The 19,249-nt window shown below is 39.8% G+C and overlaps 2 protein-coding genes across 2 annotated transcripts in view; both read left to right on the top strand.

Moving 5' to 3' along the window:
- Nucleotides 1-2,239: 2,239 nt before the first annotated feature.
- ela2 (elastase 2) lies at nucleotides 2,240-6,142 on the top strand. Its single transcript, XM_036988139.1, has 8 exons — nucleotides 2,240-2,340; nucleotides 2,678-2,766; nucleotides 3,485-3,582; nucleotides 3,762-3,887; nucleotides 4,238-4,374; nucleotides 4,709-4,854; nucleotides 5,558-5,710; nucleotides 6,060-6,142. The coding sequence occupies exons 1-8, from the start codon at nucleotides 2,304-2,306 to the stop codon at nucleotides 6,075-6,077; spliced, it is 804 nt and encodes a 267-aa protein (XP_036844034.1). The 5' UTR covers nucleotides 2,240-2,303; the 3' UTR covers nucleotides 6,078-6,142.
- Nucleotides 6,143-10,685: 4,543 nt separating this feature from the next.
- Nucleotides 10,686-19,249, top strand: part of fhad1 (forkhead-associated (FHA) phosphopeptide binding domain 1) — a 35,963-nt gene continuing 27,399 nt past the window's right edge. The window contains exons 1-7 of the mRNA XM_036988138.1: nucleotides 10,686-10,813; nucleotides 11,139-11,345; nucleotides 12,583-12,850; nucleotides 13,053-13,150; nucleotides 15,621-15,848; nucleotides 18,813-18,936; nucleotides 19,024-19,154. Coding sequence (XP_036844033.1) covers nucleotides 10,718-10,813; nucleotides 11,139-11,345; nucleotides 12,583-12,850; nucleotides 13,053-13,150; nucleotides 15,621-15,848; nucleotides 18,813-18,936; nucleotides 19,024-19,154 — 1,152 coding nt within the window. The 5' untranslated portion in view covers nucleotides 10,686-10,717. The remainder of the gene's footprint in view (nucleotides 10,814-11,138; nucleotides 11,346-12,582; nucleotides 12,851-13,052; nucleotides 13,151-15,620; nucleotides 15,849-18,812; nucleotides 18,937-19,023; nucleotides 19,155-19,249) is intronic.

Here is a 19,249-nt window from a genome sequence, read left to right as displayed (position 1 = left end):
CTCACCTAAGGGAAACATCAGGTAGTGTTTTTTTTGTGTCAGGTAGAATGACTTTGGGTCCTGGAGCCGCTACAGGCTTTCATGACTCAGCCAGATCGCCAGGCTTCCCTTTCTCCGCCGGCTCATTGGGCTTTCATGCCTTCGCTGGATCGGCAGGCTCCCCTGCTTCCACCGGCTCGCCAGGCTCCCCTGCCTCAGCCGGTCTGTCAGGTTCCCGGGTCTCAGCCAACGACATGTTCCCGCGCATCAGCAGGGGTGACCGGTCTGCTCCTGATCCCCGGGATCATCCCTTGGGTTGGCGTCCTGCAGCTGGAGCCGAATTCTATGTCGCCATGCTCCTGCGTCTCAGCCGGATTGACAGGTTTCCCGCGCCTCAGCAGTGGTGACCGGTCCGCTCCTGATCCCCGGGGTCGTCTTTTTAGTCGGCATCCTGCAGCTGGAGCCGCACGTCAGGGAGGAGGTACTGTCACGTCCTCCCTCTCCGGCCTCTAGGTCATCAGGCTGCTTGTTATGACGCACACCTGTCACCATCATTACGCACACCTGCGCGTCATCAGACTCACCTGGACTCCATCACCTCCCTGATTACCTTCCCTATATATGTCACTCCCTTTGGTTCCTTCCCCAAGCGTTATCATTTTTGTTCCAGTGTTCTGTGTGTTCGTGTTTTGTTTTATGTTGCGCTTATTTATTAAAACACTCACTCCCTGAACTTGCTTCCCGACTCTCAGCGCACATCGTTACACACTGACAGTGTTGATCCAGTCAATGTAGGCACTGACTTGGGTTAAGACCTTCGGGCCTTTTGCGGTTGTAGGTGCAGTGACCACCTAAATCGGAAAAGGCTCAGCACAGTGTGGATCTCCCAGTTCCATCAGCAGTCTGATGGTTCAGGGGGGCACCATGGTCACCCTAGGTCATAACAAAACCAGATCAACAAACAAGTTCAACACCACTTTATCTCATGGTTCTAGCAAAGCCAAGCTCATGGGTTTGATTCCTGCTGGGGCCACCAATACGGACCGATATGTATGCACTCACTGTTGCTTTGGATAAAAGTGTCTGCTAAATGGCATATTATTACATTAAATCTCTAGACCAGTATCACTTTTTTTGGTGTTGCCTTAGTTTTTTCAGAACAAAGGCATATGATAATGAGTTTATAATGCTAGACACTCTGATAAATAGTTGAATTGGGCCCACCGTAATGAAATGTACATGTTATTAATAATTAAAACAATGTTGTTTAATAGCCAATATACCCTGATGAAGACAGCTTGGCTGTCGAAACGTTGGTAATAAAATTTTTGCATCTGAGTTCCTAGAGTGTGCGGCTCTCTGTTATTTTCAAGTTTTCTACTCTGCTAGCCAGCACCTCGCCAAAATAGGTGTGCGTTTCTTTTTCTTCTAGTTAATAGCCAATGCAATTTGTGCCATTTTCCATGATCATATACAGTAAGAGGACCTCAGAGGTACTAACATGTCAGTAATGGAGGTCGTTTGAAATACTGAAATGCCCGTAACTTTGAAATTCATTGGAAAATCGCAAACCATTATAGAAAATATTGATTGCATATGTACATGTGTTTTCTAATATACTTTTTTACAAGTATGTTTCATACATTTTAGTATGCCATTGCATAGTGACCTGACTAAATGAATAAGGTCTATAGTCTATATTAGTTCGTTTTTTTGCATTGTTCATTATTATAGGGTTATATTAGTACTATGTTTTATTTCATGGTCGATGACTCAACTACACACTACTTTCTTTTGCCTAAAGAAAATAGAATATGGGTGAAGTACGCAAGAATTTCCTTTCTTTTTCATCAGACCTGCCTAAATCTCACTTCAAACACTTTTTGTCTGCGTAATTCTCACTTTTTGTGTTTAATAGGCTAAATCACAATTTCTGTTAACGTCTGACTCCAGAGTGATCTGTTCTTGCTGTTAACGTCTGACCCCAGAGTGATCTGTAGTCTATGACGTTTCAGATTTAGATATATGTTTTCATTAAGTAGTGAACTTTTTTTCCTCTAAGTAGCTTTATTTTTCTTAAGGGTAGATTTAGTGTATAGCTTAACTTCTTCCAGTATGAAGTAATTGGTAGCTTGGTAAACTATATTTCAGAGTAGCTTTTCCAACACTGTGAATTTCACAGAACCTGGGTAGCACAGTTTTTCCAGGTTTTAATGTCTGGTTTTAGACACCTTGTTGTGCAACATGTCCCTGACAGTTTTTTTCTACTACTCTCCAGCTATATAAGGGAGCAGGTTCAGCTGACATTCACTTAAACTGTCATCATGAAGTTTGTGATCTTGGCTTTGTTTGTTGCTGGTGGTAAGCTATCCTGACCAGATTTGAGATTTTGCTGCACATTTGACAATATGTTGGTCTGCCTTATCTTACTTTCAGGGAACACGTAATTCCACTTCGTATGCCATCTTAAATTACCACCTATTTGTTTTCATTTAGAAGTTATCTCAGATTTAAGTTGAAATATATTGGGTATATCAGGTATCATGTACATGAAATGCAGAAGTTACGAGTTCACATTTTGGTAGAAATGTGCAATTTCAAAATTAACCTTAGACATACAATATGATGTTCTGGGAAGAGTAAGTCAGTGATGCAAAAGTGTAATTGTATAGTATGTGTGTTTCTCGTTTTTTCCCAGCCTACGGATGTGGGCTGCCCACCTTCCCCCCTATCATCACCAGGGTGGTCGGAGGAGAGGATGTCCGTGAGAACAGCTGGCCCTGGCAGGTAGGTTCCACTTTACATGTTTACATGTATTATCACCCCTTCTCTATTCACAAGCCCTTCTCTATTAACAAGCCCTTCTCTATTATCACCCCTTCTCTATTCACAAGCCCTTCTCTATTAACAAGCCCTTCTCTATTATCACCCCTTCTCTATTCACAAGCCCTTCTCTATTAACAAGCCCTTCTCTATTATCACCCCTTCTCTATTCACAAGCCCTTCTCTATTAACAAGCCCTTCTCTATTATCACCCCTTCTCTATTCACAAGCCCTTCTCTATTAACAAGCCCTTCTCTATTAACAAGCCCTTCTCTATTCACAAGCCCTTCTCTATTCACAAGCCCTTCTCTAATAACAAGCCCTCTATTCACAAGCCCTTCTCTATTCACAAGCCCTTCTCTATTAACAAGCCCTTCTCTATTAACAAGCCCTTCTCTATTAACAAGCCCTTCTCTATTCACAAGCCCTTCTCTAATAACAAGCCCTCTATTCACAAGCCCTTCTCTAATAACAAGCCCTCTATTAACAAGCCCTTCTCTATTAATTAACAAGCCCTTCTCTATTCACAAGCCCTTCTCTATTAACAAGCCCTCTATTAACAAGCCCTGGGTGTCCTAAAGTTGTAGTAAAGTAGTATTTTTCTTCAAATTGACTTTACCAAATCTTATTTGAATTGTGTTGAATTTAAATACATTGATGTTTGTTTCTTTGTTCTCTCCAGGTGTCTCTTCAGTACCAATCTGGTAGCAACTTCCACCACACCTGTGGCGCCACTCTGATCTCCAGCCAATGGGTCATGACCGCTGCTCACTGCATCAAGTATAACAAATGGGTCCAACATTGTCATCCCATGAACTTTTTATTTTATTAAATTTCCTCCATGATCTAAAAGGCACCAGCCGCCACTGCTTCACTTACTGTATTATCTATGGACTTTTAACATTTTGTTAGTGTTATGACCTGACCCTTTGTGTGTGGGTTCTCTTGTGGCCTTACAGCAGCCGCAACACCTACAGGGTATACCTGGGCAAGCACAACCTGAAGAACAACAACGAGGAGGGTTCCATGGCTCTTACTCCCGCCAAGATCATCGTCCATGAGAACTGGGATTCCTACAGAATCCGGTGGGGTTTTCACTTTTTTCAACCCCAAATGATATCTATCCTTGTGGGCCCCATGTCTGTTTACATTCAAATACTTATATGTTTGAACTATTTTCCGTTAGATCATTTATGGATGAATAATCAATTCTCATAGCTATGCATTGGGCAAAGTTTTTTGTACAGATGATGTGATCTAACTGGAAATTGGAGATAGTGAAGTAGTGCTGCCTTTTCATCAGTGAATGAGATTCGTAATATTTCCTAAACTTTGTGACATCTGCTGATGTAAAAAAAGGGCTTTTTTAATGCATTTGATTGATTCATGACTGTGTACTAATCTGTAATACTGTCGCTCATCATGTCTTCTGCAGTAACGACATTGCCCTGATCAAGCTTCAGAGCCCTGTCACCTTCTCTGACTCTGTCATGGCGGCCTGTCTGCCCGACTCCGGCATCGTCCTGCCCCACAATGCTCCCTGCTACGTCACTGGCTGGGGACGCCTCTGGAGTAGGTCATGTTGACCATGAATCAGTTTCCCTGGCACTTTTCTCTCATATCAATGTGGATTATTTCATCTTTTCATCCTCATTTGCTGGTGATATGAATGTCCACAAACTCAGACGTACTACTAATAACTTTATATAAACAAATGTAGTGATGACAAACCAATTGCTAATTATTATGGTAGTTATTGTGAGTATAGTTAAAATATAGTTATTTTGAATATATAGTGTTTGTTAATGAGCGTTGAGCATTCAACATATCCTTCAAGATACTATTGACATTTCATGAGAATCAATAGATGCACTAATTGGACTGTTGAATTTGTTAATCTCTTCAGCTGGAGGCCCCATCGCTGACGTACTGCAGCAGGCCCTCCTGCCCGTGGTCAGCCATGCCAACTGCACCAAGCCCGACTGGTGGGGCAGCCTTGTTACCAGCAGCATGGTCTGTGCTGGTGGTGATGGAGACCTTGCTAGCTGCAACGTGAGTCATGCTACTACAGCTTGTTGATGTTTTGTCATTTCACTATCATGGAGTGATGAACAGACCTAGATCTAAGAAATGACACTTGAGGAAAAAGAATGATACTTTATTTTGTGAAAGGAATTGTTTCGGAATATCTGATGTACAGTACCAGTCAAAAGTTTGGACACACCTACTCATTCAAGGGTTTTTCTTTATTTTTACTGTTTTCATCATTGTAGAATAACAGCGAAGACATCAAAACTATGAAATAACAAATATGGAATCATGTAGTAACTAAAAAAAGTGTTCAACAAATTCAAAGCAGCCACCCTTTGCCTTGATTACAGCTTTGTGCACTCTTGGCATTCTTTAAACCAGCTTCATGATGCAGTCACCTTGAATTCATTTCAATTAACAGGTGTACCTTCTTAAAAGTTAATTTGTGGAATTTCTTTCGTTCTTAATGCGTTTGAACCAATCAGTTGTGTTGTGACAAGGTAGAAGTATACAGAAGATAGCCCTATTTGGTAAAAAACGAAGTCCATATTAATGCAAGAACAGCTCAAATAAGCAAAGAGAAATGACAGTCCATCATTACAAAGAAATTAAGAAATTCCACAAATTAAAGTTTAACAAGATTATTGTCAACTTTATATTTGACACAGTCATACACGGTGGTCCTGAGCTTACCACTGCTATGTGTTCCTTTCTTTCCCTGCAGGGAGACTCCGGTGGCCCCCTGAACTGCCAGAACTCTGATGGCTCCTGGGATGTTCACGGTGTGGTGAGCTTTGGCTCCAGCATGGGCTGCAACTACCCCAAGAAGCCCTCCGTCTTCACCCGCGTCAGTGCCTACATTTCCTGGATCAACAACGTGAGTGCACCCCCAACACTTCAACACGTTATCCCTTCCCACCATACTTCCACACGTATTCCCTTCCCACCACACAAGGGCTAAAATATCAATACTACATACTGCTTAGATTGAAGCAATGTATTGTGCGTTTTAAGTGGTATCCAAACCAAGCTAGATATACATTTATAATGAAGTAATGTATTGGGTATGCATTTTAAGTGGTATGCTGGTGTGAATATTGGAACAGCCTATCCATGGAAAAAAAAGATTTGTAATGTTTAATGATCACCTTGGAGTATCTGCAAGAGTACTCCCTATTGGCATATGAAGTCATTTTTTGTCTCTTTTTTATTTTTCTATTTTTCAGGTGATGACCAGCAACTAAATGATGGATCTGGTTGTATCGTGGTGGGCAGCTGTCATTAAATAAATACATGTATTGCAAATATATCTTATTCTTTGGTTTCCTTTTTTCAAAACCCAATGGTTTTCCAAATGAATCTAAGTTTATGTGAAACGTTAGTAGAATCGTTTCGGGTACCATAAAGAGATGTCCATACATGTATGGACTTTCAGATTTTATAAACACAAATATTTTCAAAAACATTGAAAAGTCTGCATAATGTTTTCCATCCAATTGTATCCATTGTCATCAAAATGATGATCAGTTGGAAAAAAAACTTTAGCATCTGTATCCGGGTAAATTACTGTATTACTTGCAGGGAATTTACTCACTTGCATTAATGGCTCCATATACAGTGCCTTCAGAAAATATTCATATACCTTGACGTATTACACATTTTGTTGTTTCAGCCTGAATTCAAAATTGATGCAATTAAAATGTTTGCTCACCCATCTACACACAATATCCCATGATGACAAAGTGAAACATGTTTTCAGAGATTTTTTTTTCAGAGAAGTTTATTGAAAATGAAATACAGAAATATCTCATTTAAATAAGTATTCACATCCCTGAGTCAATACTTTGTAGAAGCACATTTGGCAGCGATTACAGCTGTGAGTCTTTCTGGGTAAGCCTCAAAGAGCTTTTCACACCTGGATTGTGCAACATTGACACATTATTCGTTTCAATATTCTTCAAGCTCTGTCACATTGGTTGTTGATCATTGCTAGACATTTTCAGGTCTTGCCATAGATTTGCAAGTAGTATTGAGTCAAAACTGTAACTCGGCCAGTCAGGAGCATTCACCGTCTTCTTGGTACGCAACTCCAGTGTAGATTTGGCCTTGTGTTTTAGGTTATTGTCCTGCTGAAGTGTGAATTAATCTCCCAGTGTCTGGTGGAAAGCAGACTGAACCAGGTTTTCCTCCAGGATTGTGCCTGTGCTTAGCTCCATTCCGTAAATGTTTTATCCTAAAAAACTCTCCAGTCCTTAACAATTACAAGCATAACATGATGCAGCCACCACACTCAGCGGTGTGAAAAGTAACCAATTGTCATACTTGAGTACAAGTAAAAATAAGATAATAGAAAATAACTCAAGTAAAAGTGAAAAGTCACCCAGTAAAATACTACTTGAGTAAAAGTCAAAAATTATTTGGTTTTAAACATACTTAAGTATCAAAAGTAAATGTCATTGCTCAAATATACTTAAGTATTAAAAGTAAAAGTATAAATCATTTAACATTCCTTTTATTCAAGTATTTTTACACCACACTGCTTGAAAATAATGGAGAGTGGTATCCAGTAATGTATTGTAATGGATTTGCCTCAAACGTAACACTTTGTATTCAGGACAAAAAGTTAATTGCTTTGCCACATTGTTTGCAGTATTACTTTAGTGCCTTGTTGCAAACAGGATGCTTGCTTTGGAATATTTGTATTTTGTACAGGCTTCCTTCTTTTCACTCTGTCAATTAGGTTAGTATTGTGGAGTAACTACAATGTTGTTAATCCATCCTCAGTGTTCTCCTATCACATCTATTAAACCCACCATTGGCCTCATAGTGAAATCCCGGGAACTGAGTCTACGAAGGAAGCCTGCAACTTTGTAGTGACTGGGTGTATTGATACACCATCCAAAGTGTAATTAACAACTTCTACAGGCTCAAAGGGACATTCATTTTTACCCATCTACCAATTGGTGCCCTTCTTTGTGAGACATTGGAAAACCACCCTTGTCTTTGTGGTTGAATCTGTGTTTGAAATTCGCTGCTCGAGTGAAGGATCTTACTTATCTGTACGTATGAGGTAGTCATTCAAAATCATGTTAAACACTATTATTGCACACAGAGTGAGTCCATGTATCTTATTATGTGACTTGTTAAGCACATTGCTACTCCTGAACATATTTAGGCTTGCCATAACAAAGGGTTTGAATACCTATTGACTCAAGACATTTCAGATTTTAATTGTTTATTCATTTGTATACATTTTGAAAAACATAATTCCACTTTGACATTATAGGGTATTGTGTGTAGGCCAGTGACCAAACAATCTAAATTCAACCCATTTTAAATTCAGGTTATAAAACAACAAAATGTGGAAAAGTCTAGAGGTGGGAATACTTTTTGAAGGCACTGTACATGACTGCAATTTTTCTTTGCTATATATTTTGCCCAGCTCTTTTTGAATTTATTTGAATGTACCAAATAATTTCACATTTTTGTTGTTGTTGCTTCTGAGAGATTTTGGATTACCTAGGCAGTCATGAGATAAGTGCTTATGCACAGACAGGTGATGATAAAATAACACAACAGTGTAACTCTATAACATATTATTTGAAGAAAACAATTGGGCAATTATGTATACTTTTGTTACACTATTACAGGGATCATCAATTAAATTCAGCCGCGGGCAGATTTTTTTATTGGGCGGATGGTAAGTGGACCAGAACATAATTACAAATCATTTGTAGACAGCAAATTCATCACAATAAGCCACAAACAGATATAATATTTAACTTTAACATAATAATTTCAAATCTGGCAATATATTTTTAGAAGATCACATATATCTCTCTATTTCGCGTGGGATTACTTTGGAACAGATTTCAAAATCAAAATCACTTGGAGCTGATTTGCTGGTGTTCTTACAGTCTTTTTTTTCTCAAATAAAATAAAATAAAATAATATTAGTCACATGCCCGAATAGAACAGGTGTAGTAGACCTTACAGTGAAATGCTTACTTACGAGCCCCTAACCAGCAATGCAGTTAAAAAATATACGGATAAGAAAAATAAATAAAAGTAACAAGTAATTAAAGAGCAGCAGTAAAATAACACTAGCGAGACTATATACTTGATTCCAACCTCTCTTTTAAAAAGCATGTGAAAAAGGTCATTCAGAAAACCAAGTTCAACCAAGCTAATTTACGATTTATACAAAATTGTTTGACTACAGAGGTAGCAAAACTGTACTTCAAATCTATGATACTCCCCCACTTAACATACTGCTTGACTAGTTGGGCCCAAGCTTGCTGTACAACATTAAAACCTATTCAGTCTGTCTACAAACAGGCTCTCAAAGTGGAAGCCCAATAGCCATCATCACTGTTACATCCTCAGAAAGCATGAGCTCCTGAGTTGGGAAAATCTTGTGCAATACACCGACGCATGTCTTGTATTCAAGATCCTAAATGGCCTGGCTCCCCCTCCACTCAGTACTTTTGTTAAACAGAAAACCCAAACATATGGCAGCAGATCCACAAGGTCTGCCATGAGAGGTGACTGTACAGTTCCCTTAAGGAAAAGCACCTTTAGTAAATCCGCTTTCTCTGTGAGAGCTTCCCATGTCTGGAATACACTGCCATCAGACACACATACCTGCATCACATATCACACTTTCACAAAATGTATGAATATATGGCTAAAGGTCAATCAGATTTGTGATCATAATCCCTAGCTGTGTGTTGCCGCTTTCCATGTTGTCTGTTGTCTGTAGCTTGTGAGGTGTAGAAACACTTTGTTGCTTTTATGAATTTTGTCTTGCTGCTTTTTGTTCTATGTTGCTCTGTCTGTATGCTATGTCTTAATTGTCCTATGTTGCTCTGCGTGTGCTCACTGCTCAATAATTGTCTATATTGTAATTGTTTTTAATAACCTGCCCAGGGACTGCGGTTGAAAATTAGCCGGCTGGCTAAAACCGGCACTTTTACCGAAACGTTGATAAATGTGCACTGTCCCTGTAAAAATAAAATAAACTCAAAGTCAAATATATACAGGGGGGTACAGGTACGGAGTCAATGTGCGGGGGCACCGTTTAGTTGCAGCATTATTAAAGTGACTATGCATAGATGATAACAACAGAGAGTATGCACTTTTATATATGTATTATAAATCATACTGAGCAAATATTTATATTTTTGATTCATGTTACAGTATTTGTATAAAATATGTATTACTTTATTTATCAAATATTGATTTTGTCAACCATTTTACTATACATTTCTCCAGAAATGTTCGACGTACCACATGATTTCCAGCAAATCATTTTTTTTCCATGGACTAAAGATTCCCGGAAGTCACCCGTCAGATGCAACAAATGGTTAAATACACCAAGGGCGGAATACACCAAGGGCGGAGTCTAGTATAGTTTCCATGGCGCTGATATACAATCCGAAATCAAGCTGATTTCCATATACAAACCTGTAGGCTACAATGTTTTTTTCTCTCTGCTGTTGAATGAATTGGATACATTTCGGATTGTCTGCCTCGTTTTAAGGAAAGTAAAAATGTTGTCCCAAAAATCATATATTTTCTGAAGTTGGATAGAACTGTTTTGGGTGGACTCCATTTAAACCTTTACACTTTATTGTAAAAACGCCTCAAAAACGTGTTTGTCTCTTTAATGTATGAGAGAATAATGTATATTGTAACATGTTAATGTACCATTCATTCAAATGATATCTTAAAACGAACTCAACTTAAGCAGTCGTAGTACTTATCAAGCATAATGTGCCATTGGCAAGTTGAAGTTGCTGACACGTCTCATGTCAATTTTTTAGGGAGCAATTACGTGCATATATGATAAGATTATTTATTTGGTAATGCTTTACAGGTGGATATGAAGGGTTACCTGAAAACAACGGGGTGGGTATTTAAACTCCAGGCCGAAACCACTACAGTAGGAACACATAGAGATTGCGATTTATGTTTACAGGTAAGATCATGATGCTGCATCCTCAAACTGCAAATTTATGTCTGTACAAAAATATAAAATGGTAACAATGCTATTATTTTCTTTAATATAACGATAATATAATTTAATATAACGATAGGCTACCGGTACACACACCAAAACTAGATAGATGATGGTAATAATAATAATAATAGTAATCTGTATTGAAGAATATAGAACTGAGCAATACAGTAAAGATGTCCTTATCTTGGTATTGGAATACCTGTGCTGGCTTTATCAATATTTAAATGTGATCTTCTGTACCGAGTTACTATTATATTGACTGCTTTATGCTCATTATTGACAGAATGGAGGAGTTGAGGAGCATCACGCCCTGATCGAATGGAGCAAATCAGAGCCATGCTTTGTGCTGAGTGACCTGAACTCTGCCCATGGTACATATGTCAACGACTGTCGTATCCACAATGCAGCCGTGCGTCTAACCCCAGGCGATGAACTGCACTTTGGCTATGGAGGCTCCACCTACCAGCTAGCTGTGGAAAGCCCATCTATGGTATGATTTATGTAGTCTGTGGTGCATATTTTTATTTTTACATTATTTTTTCACCTTTATTTAACCAAGTAGGCCAGTTGAGAACAAGTTCACATTTACAACTGCGACCTGGCATGTAGGCCATACTGTCTAATCTACTAGATATCTCCCAATGCAGCAGTAAGAAGTTATCCACTCTTTGCTTGCTTTAACCCTCCTGCTGTGTTCCGGTCGAATTGGACCAATTTACACGTTTTCTCTCTGAAAAAAATGTAGTTAATTTAATCTGATTGTCATAAGGTTCCATGACTTTGTCCACACAGGGCATCTGAACACACAAAATACATTTGGATGGTTTTCATTCAATTCTGCGTGTTTTATTTAACTTTGGTACACCTGTGGTGTTCCCGGTCAAAAATGACCGGTCATTAGAAATAAATGGGTGAGACTACAATTAGCGTATACAATTGAGTTCAGGCACATGCCCTCTCATCAGATGGACACACTTCCTCTCCCAGACCCCCACATGCATGTGTGTTTGAGCGCACACACACACACACACACACACACACACACACACCTCACTCCCCCTGTTGGCTTCCATCGCAACCCCCACGGGAACCGCACCTGTTGGCATTCTCACAAACAATCGCAACATTGTTTCAATAATATATAGAACTTTTCTCGCAGCTCTGGTATATAAAGCTTTTTTGGGGCCTCGTTCACAATTCATTCTGTGGCAGCACAATGACCAGACGATATACTCTATGTGAGGCTCTTGGTCATATCTTTGATCGTGACACTGGTGAGAAGGAGAGAGTCCTTATTAAACTTTGACACAAATTAGTCTGTGATAAATAGCACAATATGTTTCATCTGAGTATTTGTTATAGTCAAAATAATCCATACATTATGCTTTCTTTTACTCAAAAACGAGTTGTATGAGCTCAGGTCAATGAAGCCTACAGGCCATGAATAGCAAATAGTAATGTTCACAAGAACTTAAGTTGATAAAATATCTAACACAACATTAGGTGATAATATATGCATTAATATTGATTTATAATCAGCAATAATGGGGCGGTCATTTTGGACCGGGAACACAGAATTTATTAACATGAAACGAACACAACAGGAGGGAACCTATCACTATTCGCTATATATTTGGTCAGTGGTGTTAATCTGTTGTTAAGCTGCATGGCCTCATTGGTGTTGAGGTGTTGTATGTGCCTCTATGTATCTCTCTATCTCTCTCCAGCTCCCCTGCCCTCCCAAGAGCATCTGGACAGCCAATCAGAACTCCCTGCAGCTGATAGAAGAGCCCCCCCTTGCCCAGTCTCCCTCCTCCCCCACCTCCCAGCTCCCTCTCCTACCTGGCAATACTTCTGCCCCTGTTGCGTGGGTATGGGGACAATCATCTGTCACCCCTCATCCCCCTAGCCGGGCTCGACCAGCCAGTGCTGGGACCAAACGGACTGGGCAGAGCATCCCCTCCGAACAACAAGGGACAACCTCACGCAGACCAGGTGGCTGAATTATACTGTGTCTCACTGTGTACACAACGTACATGGTCTAATCATTTGATGCCATGTTAGCTACTGTATACTAGCTAATGTTTGCGAACAGTATGCCTTATTGAACAAACCTCTGTTTACATTTGAATTGGTTTCAATAGGTGAAGGTGTGTGTAAATGCATCACTTGTACATGAGACTCTTGGTTTTTGCAGGAAGTTGGACTGGACACACAGGAAGCGGGGCCCCTCAGAGAACTGGAGCAATAGCATCTGAAAGTTTTCAGACCATGCAGCACCTCTTACAGGAGAAGGTGGGCATCTGTCTTGTTAGTGGTCTTATTGGTAGTCTTGTGATTGTGATTGTGTAACCGCTATATAAAATACCAATCTGGAAGTGCACCCAAGCCTTTGTTCCCCCAGTGAAAATAGAAATGTGTCTCTGCTTTACATTTATCCAGTCCCTTCCCTGTTTGCCTTGTACTACCAAAATTGTTGAATAACTCTCCCAACAGAAGACTAACAAAATCAAATCAAATGTTATTTGTCACATGCTTTGTAAACAACAGGTGTAGACTATCAGTAAAATACAGAGAGGAAAATGGAAAAATGATAACAGGGAATAAATGCACAATGAGTAACGACAACTTGGCTATATACACAGGTCGCTGTGCTGGGGTCGAGTCGATGTGTTGGGGTACGAGGTAATTGAAGTAGATATGTACATATAGATAGGGGTAAAGTGACTAGGCAACAGGATAGATAATAAGCAGTTGCAACAGCATATGTGATGAGTAAAAATAGTTAGTGGGGGGGGGGGGGGGGGGGTCAATGCAGATAATCCAGGTAGCGATTTGGTTAACTATTTAGCAGATTTATGACTTGGGGGTAGACGCTGTTCAGGGTCCTGTTGGTTCCAGACTTGGTGCATCTTTATCACTTGCTGTGCTGTAGCAGAGTTAAACAGTCTATGACTTTGCTGTTGGCTTGAGTGATTGGAGATGGAAGGGAGTTCCATAAGACTATGGCTCTGTATAAAACTGTGTTGCCGTGAATTCATTTTGGACTTGGGGACTGTGAAGAGACCCCTGATGGCATTTCTTGTGGGGTGTCTGAGCTAAATGTTATTTGATTGATGAGAGAGATCGAATGAGAATGGCAAGAATCGTGCAACAAGCAGGCCACAAACAGACAAATAACGGCACAGTACAGCAGTGGTGTGCCGAACGGCCTCTCGGAACGCACAACTCATCAATTCTTGTCACGGATGGGCTATTGCAGCAGACGACCACATTGGGTTCCACTCATATCAGCTAAAAACAAATGGCTCCAGTGGGCATGCAATCACAAACACTGGACAATTGAGGAATGGAAAAGCATTGCCTGGTTTGAAGAATCCCAGTCGCTGTTGCAACATGCTGATGGCAGAGTCAGAATTTGGCATAAGCAGCATGAGTCCATGGACCCATCCTGCCTGGTTGCGGTCAGTGGTGGAAAAAGTAACCAATTGTCATACTTGAGTAAAAGAAAATGACTCAAGTAAAAGTGAAAGTCCTCCAGCAAAATACTACATGAGTAAAAGTCTAAAAGTATTTTGTTTTAAATATACTTAAGTATCAAAAGTAAATGTAATCACTAAAATATACTTAAGTATCAAAAGTAAATGTAATCACTAAAATATACTTAAGTATCAAAAGTAAATGTAATCACTAAAATATACTTAAGTATCAAAAGGAAATGTAATCACTAAAATATACTTAAGTATCAAAAGTAAATGTAATCACTAAAATATACTTAAGTATCAAAAGTAAAAGTAAAATATTTCAAATTCCTTATATTAAGCAACCCAGACTGCATGATTTTCTTGTTTTTGTTTTATTTATGGAAAGCCAGGGGCACAGTTCAACAGTCAGACATAATTTACAAACTAAGCATTTGTGTTTAGTGAGTCTGCCAGATCAGAGGCAGTAGGGATGACCAGAGATGTTCTCTTGATAAGTGTGTGAATTAGACAATTTTCCTGTCCTGCTAAGCATTCAAAATGTAACTTTTGGGTGTCAGGAGTAAAAAGTACATTATTTTATTTTGGAATGTAGTGGAGTAAAAGTAAAAGTTGTCAAAAATATAAATAGTAAAGTAAAGTACAGATACTTAAGTAGTACTTCAAAGTATTTTTACTTAAGTACATTACACCACTGGTGGCAGTGGTGTACCATTGTCCAATCTGCAGCAACTGCATGAGGCCATTGCATTTGCATAGACCAAAATCCCTGTGGAACGTTTCCGACGTCCACACCCCAAATAATTCAAGCTGTTCTGGAGGCAAAGGGGGGTCCAACCCAGTACTTGATGGGTGTACCTAATAAACTGGCTGGTGAGTGTATATTATCAATGTCATTGTTCAGCCAAGACTCAGAGAAACATAGCATATTACAGTTCTTCAGGTCCCGTTAATAGGATAGTCTCGAATGGAGTTCATCCAGTTGGTTCTCGCCAAAAGAACAGGGTAAATTGTGGTATATTTGTTGGTCGACGTAATCACGTTAGGAGGCTACCATACCTGTCTCTTTTTCGCGGCTGCTTCCTCTTTCGAGTCCCGGGGATTAGGACCTGATCTGGAGTAAGCAGAATGTCCAGAGCTGCTGACTTGTTAAAGTAGAAGTCTTCATCCAAATCGGTCATAGGAAATTATGGTGGAGACATTATGTAAAATAAAACGTTTAGAACATACACCCAGAGCAGGTTACCCACTAGCAAATATTTTTTTCCCTGTGCTCTGGCTAGGAGGAGAGGCTGCTGCGGATAGGAGACGAGATCAGCAGGCTGGCTGTGTTTGAGAGTGAGTCCCAGAGGAAGGACAGGGTGATTGCAGGGCTGAGGGATGAGGTGTCAGCTCTGAGACACCAGCTGACCCAGAGCCAGCAGACCGACCAGGAGATCAAACACAGGCTGCTCAGTCTGGAGAGGGACATCAATGACAAGAGGGAGCAGATCCAAAGGATGAAGGAGCAGGTACAGTGCCTTCAGAAAGCATTCAGACCCCTTGGCTTATTCCACATTTAGCTGTGTTACAGCCTGAATTCAAAATGGATCACATTTTTTTTCTCTCCCATCTACACACAATACCCCACAATGAAAATGTGAAAGCATGTTTTTAGACATATTTGCAAATGTATTAAAAATGAAATACAGAAATATCTTATTTACATAAGTTTTCACACCCCTGAGTCAATGCTTTGTAGAAGCACCGATTGCAGCAATTACAGCTTTCTGGCTAAGTCTCGAAGAGCATTCCACACCTGGATTGTGCAATGTTTTCTCATTATTCTTTTCAATATTCTTCAAGCTCTGTGAAATTGGTTGTTGATTATTGCAAGACAGCAATTTTCAGGTCTTGACATATTTCCAACTAGATTTAAGTAAAAACTGTAACTCGGCCAGTCGGGAACGTTCACTGTCTTCTTGGTAAGCAACTCCAATGTAGATTTGACCTTGTGATTTAGGTTATTGTCCTGCTGAAGTGTGAATTAATCTCCCAGTGTCTGGTGGAAAGCAGACTGAACCAGGTTTTCCTTTAGGATTTTGCCTGTGTCTTGCTCCATTCCGTTTCTTTTTTATCCTGAAAAAATCCCCAGTCCTTAACCCATAACATGATGCAGCCACCACTATGCTTGAAAATTAGTAATATGGTGAATTGTATTTGCCCCAAACATAACACTTTGTATTCAGGACAAAAGTGAATTGCTTTGCCAAATATTTTGCAGTATTACTTTAGTGCCTTGTTGTAAACAGGATGCATATTTTTAGAATATTTGTATTGTGAACAGGCTTCCTTCTTTTCACTTTGTCAATTAGGTTAGTATTGTGGAGAAACTACAATGTTGTGGATCCATCCTCAGTTTTCTCCTATTACATACATTAAACTCTTTCTTTCCTCTCTGGCAACTGAGTTAGGAAGGACACCTGTATCTTTGTATTTTCAACCAAACAATTCAATGTAATGATGTTGAATCAATGTGGAAAACTGGCTGGATTTGAAAGAAGCAATCAACGTAAAATAGTTTCATATTTTTTTACCCAACTTTTAACATAAATCCAATGACATTTTGTTTATTTGACTTTGAATTCACAACTCAACCAAATGTAAATCAAAACTAGACTAAAAATAAATGTTGTCTGTGCCCAGTGGGTCAAAGGAATGAGACTTTCACATTTCATGTCTCAGTTGAATTTCTTTGAATTGGGATGTCTTTGAGTTGGGATGAATTTAATTAAATTAGGAAATTCCTAACTGACTGTTTACCTGCATTCTCTCTCTTCAGCTCTTCCACTCCCCTCTCACTGGCACTCAGTCTGGCCTCCAAGGCTAAAACAGAATGAAAAGACACACTGATACAGTTTTAAGTTTTACCATTTAAAACAAGCAAACTATTCTATGCCCAAAACAGTTGAGTTATGCCAGATCCACTTCCCACTCTCACTGGCTGCCACTTTAGACTTGAAAGTTGAAAATTTAAATAAACAAAGAAAATAAACAATGTAGACAACAAGCTTCCATTCCCCCTGTCACAAGGGGATTCATGGCTGATTTAAGATGAATACCTCAGCCCTGTTACTGTCAACCCTGCTACTTTAATGGCATTACTATAGCTATTTTTTTACACCTTGAGATGGGAGAACATGTTCTTTATGAAGTTGAACATGTGCTCTTTGTGATGGAATGTTAAAAGGAGGTGAAATGAATAGTTTATTTTTGACCAAGTTACACTACTCAAAATGTACTCTGTTCGTGGAACGATCCACTAACAGCAAGGAAAATGCGGTGGAAAGCTATCTCATTTTAACGGGAGCACCACCCAACAGTATATTCACGTCTGGATATTGGATCAGCATCACTCATTCATCAAGTGGCTAATACTGAATATCAACCTATTGAGTCGGCCTAAACTTACATTGTGCTTTTGGCTGCTGCGTGTCATTTTTTTCGTCACCTACATTCTCTCTCTTCAGTTCATCCACCTCCTTCTCGCTGACACTCAGTCTGGCCTCCAAAGCTGTGGTAACAGACACTTTAATTGAGTTTAACCGCTCAAAAAAAAAAAAATTTTTGTGATGACTTTGACTGGGACCTGAAGGCTTGTTTCAGTTCAAAAATAATATAGTATTATTGTATCAATGTCCTCTTTTTATTGCCTGTGTGCCCACTCTCACTGGCTGTCACTCTGGCCTGAAATAACATGAAAGGACAGGAATATCAGTTCATTCAACAGTCTAAACTATCAATATACATATTACTATTGGTATCTCTTAACAAACTTGGAAGTGCAATTTCAATTATCAATTATTTCTTTCACATTGATCATTGTGGGGTATTTTCTGACATTACCTGCATTTTCTCTCTCTAGGTTGTCTACTTTGTGTTTTTTGGCATTGCAATTCAGTTTTCTGTTCCCCCAAGAAGGCTCCCATGTTGTGCACAATGTCTCTCAGATCCTTCAGCTCAGTCTAGATGTCAGGGGTGGTGGTGGTCTGGCCGCTCGTCTGTTTGTAGGTGGTATCCGTAGCTTCAGTCTTTCGGGCTTGCAATCTCGATCTCAATGGCCCTGCTCTCGCGCCCATCGCTGTGACCATGTTGAGTGATGTCCTTCTCTCTGACCCTTCCACTCTCTCCCTGAGCCCATGTCCCAGACAGACGGACGGTATCCTGGTATCTGAATTAGAGAGATTTGTGGCATTTTCTGTCGAATTCTCACTTTAAAAATCTCTCTCTGTCTCGAGGAAATAATGTTCTTTTTGCAGTTTATTTTCAAACTCTGTACCCGCCCCAAACATCAGACAATGTCCACTATTTTTGTTTTGTTTCTGGGAGTCTCTTAAAGTGCCATTCTAAAATAGTTTCCCCTCAATGTTATCATTGAGGTATAGAGAGTTTGTAATAGTGACTGTCTGTTTGATTATAACCTATACTTTGTTAAGATGGTAGAGCTGCAGAGGGGCTCCAGTGAGGTGTTTAGGCATTCTGTCACCGAGCGAGACCTAAAGATTTCCAACCTAAGAGGTCAGATGGAGAGACTGAAGAGGGAAAGCAGCACTGCCTCAGGTTTGTGTGTGTGTGTGCGCTTGTGGCATTACATGCCTGTGTGCCCATGGATTTCAGTGTCATTCTGACTACGTGGTATCCATTTAGGTCTGGTAAGAAGCTTACAGAGAGACCTGAGTTTGAGGGAGAAGCAGGCTCTGAAACTGGCGTCTGAGGTGGACAGACTCCGGCAGGACATCCGACACAAGGACATCCAACTGGGGGCTACTGCCACCAAGGTCTCCATTGTTTTTGAGTATATTTCTCAGAATCTAGTCATATAATAAGTTCTTTCTGTCCAGATTCTTAATTTTCCTTTGACTTTAATAAAGTA

Source organism: Oncorhynchus mykiss, chromosome 9, assembly GCF_013265735.2.
Source record: "Oncorhynchus mykiss isolate Arlee chromosome 9, USDA_OmykA_1.1, whole genome shotgun sequence".
Lineage (NCBI taxonomy): Eukaryota > Metazoa > Chordata > Actinopteri > Salmoniformes > Salmonidae > Oncorhynchus > Oncorhynchus mykiss.
Note: the sequence above shows the minus strand (reverse complement) of the source record. Positions and strands in the feature narration are given on the sequence as shown.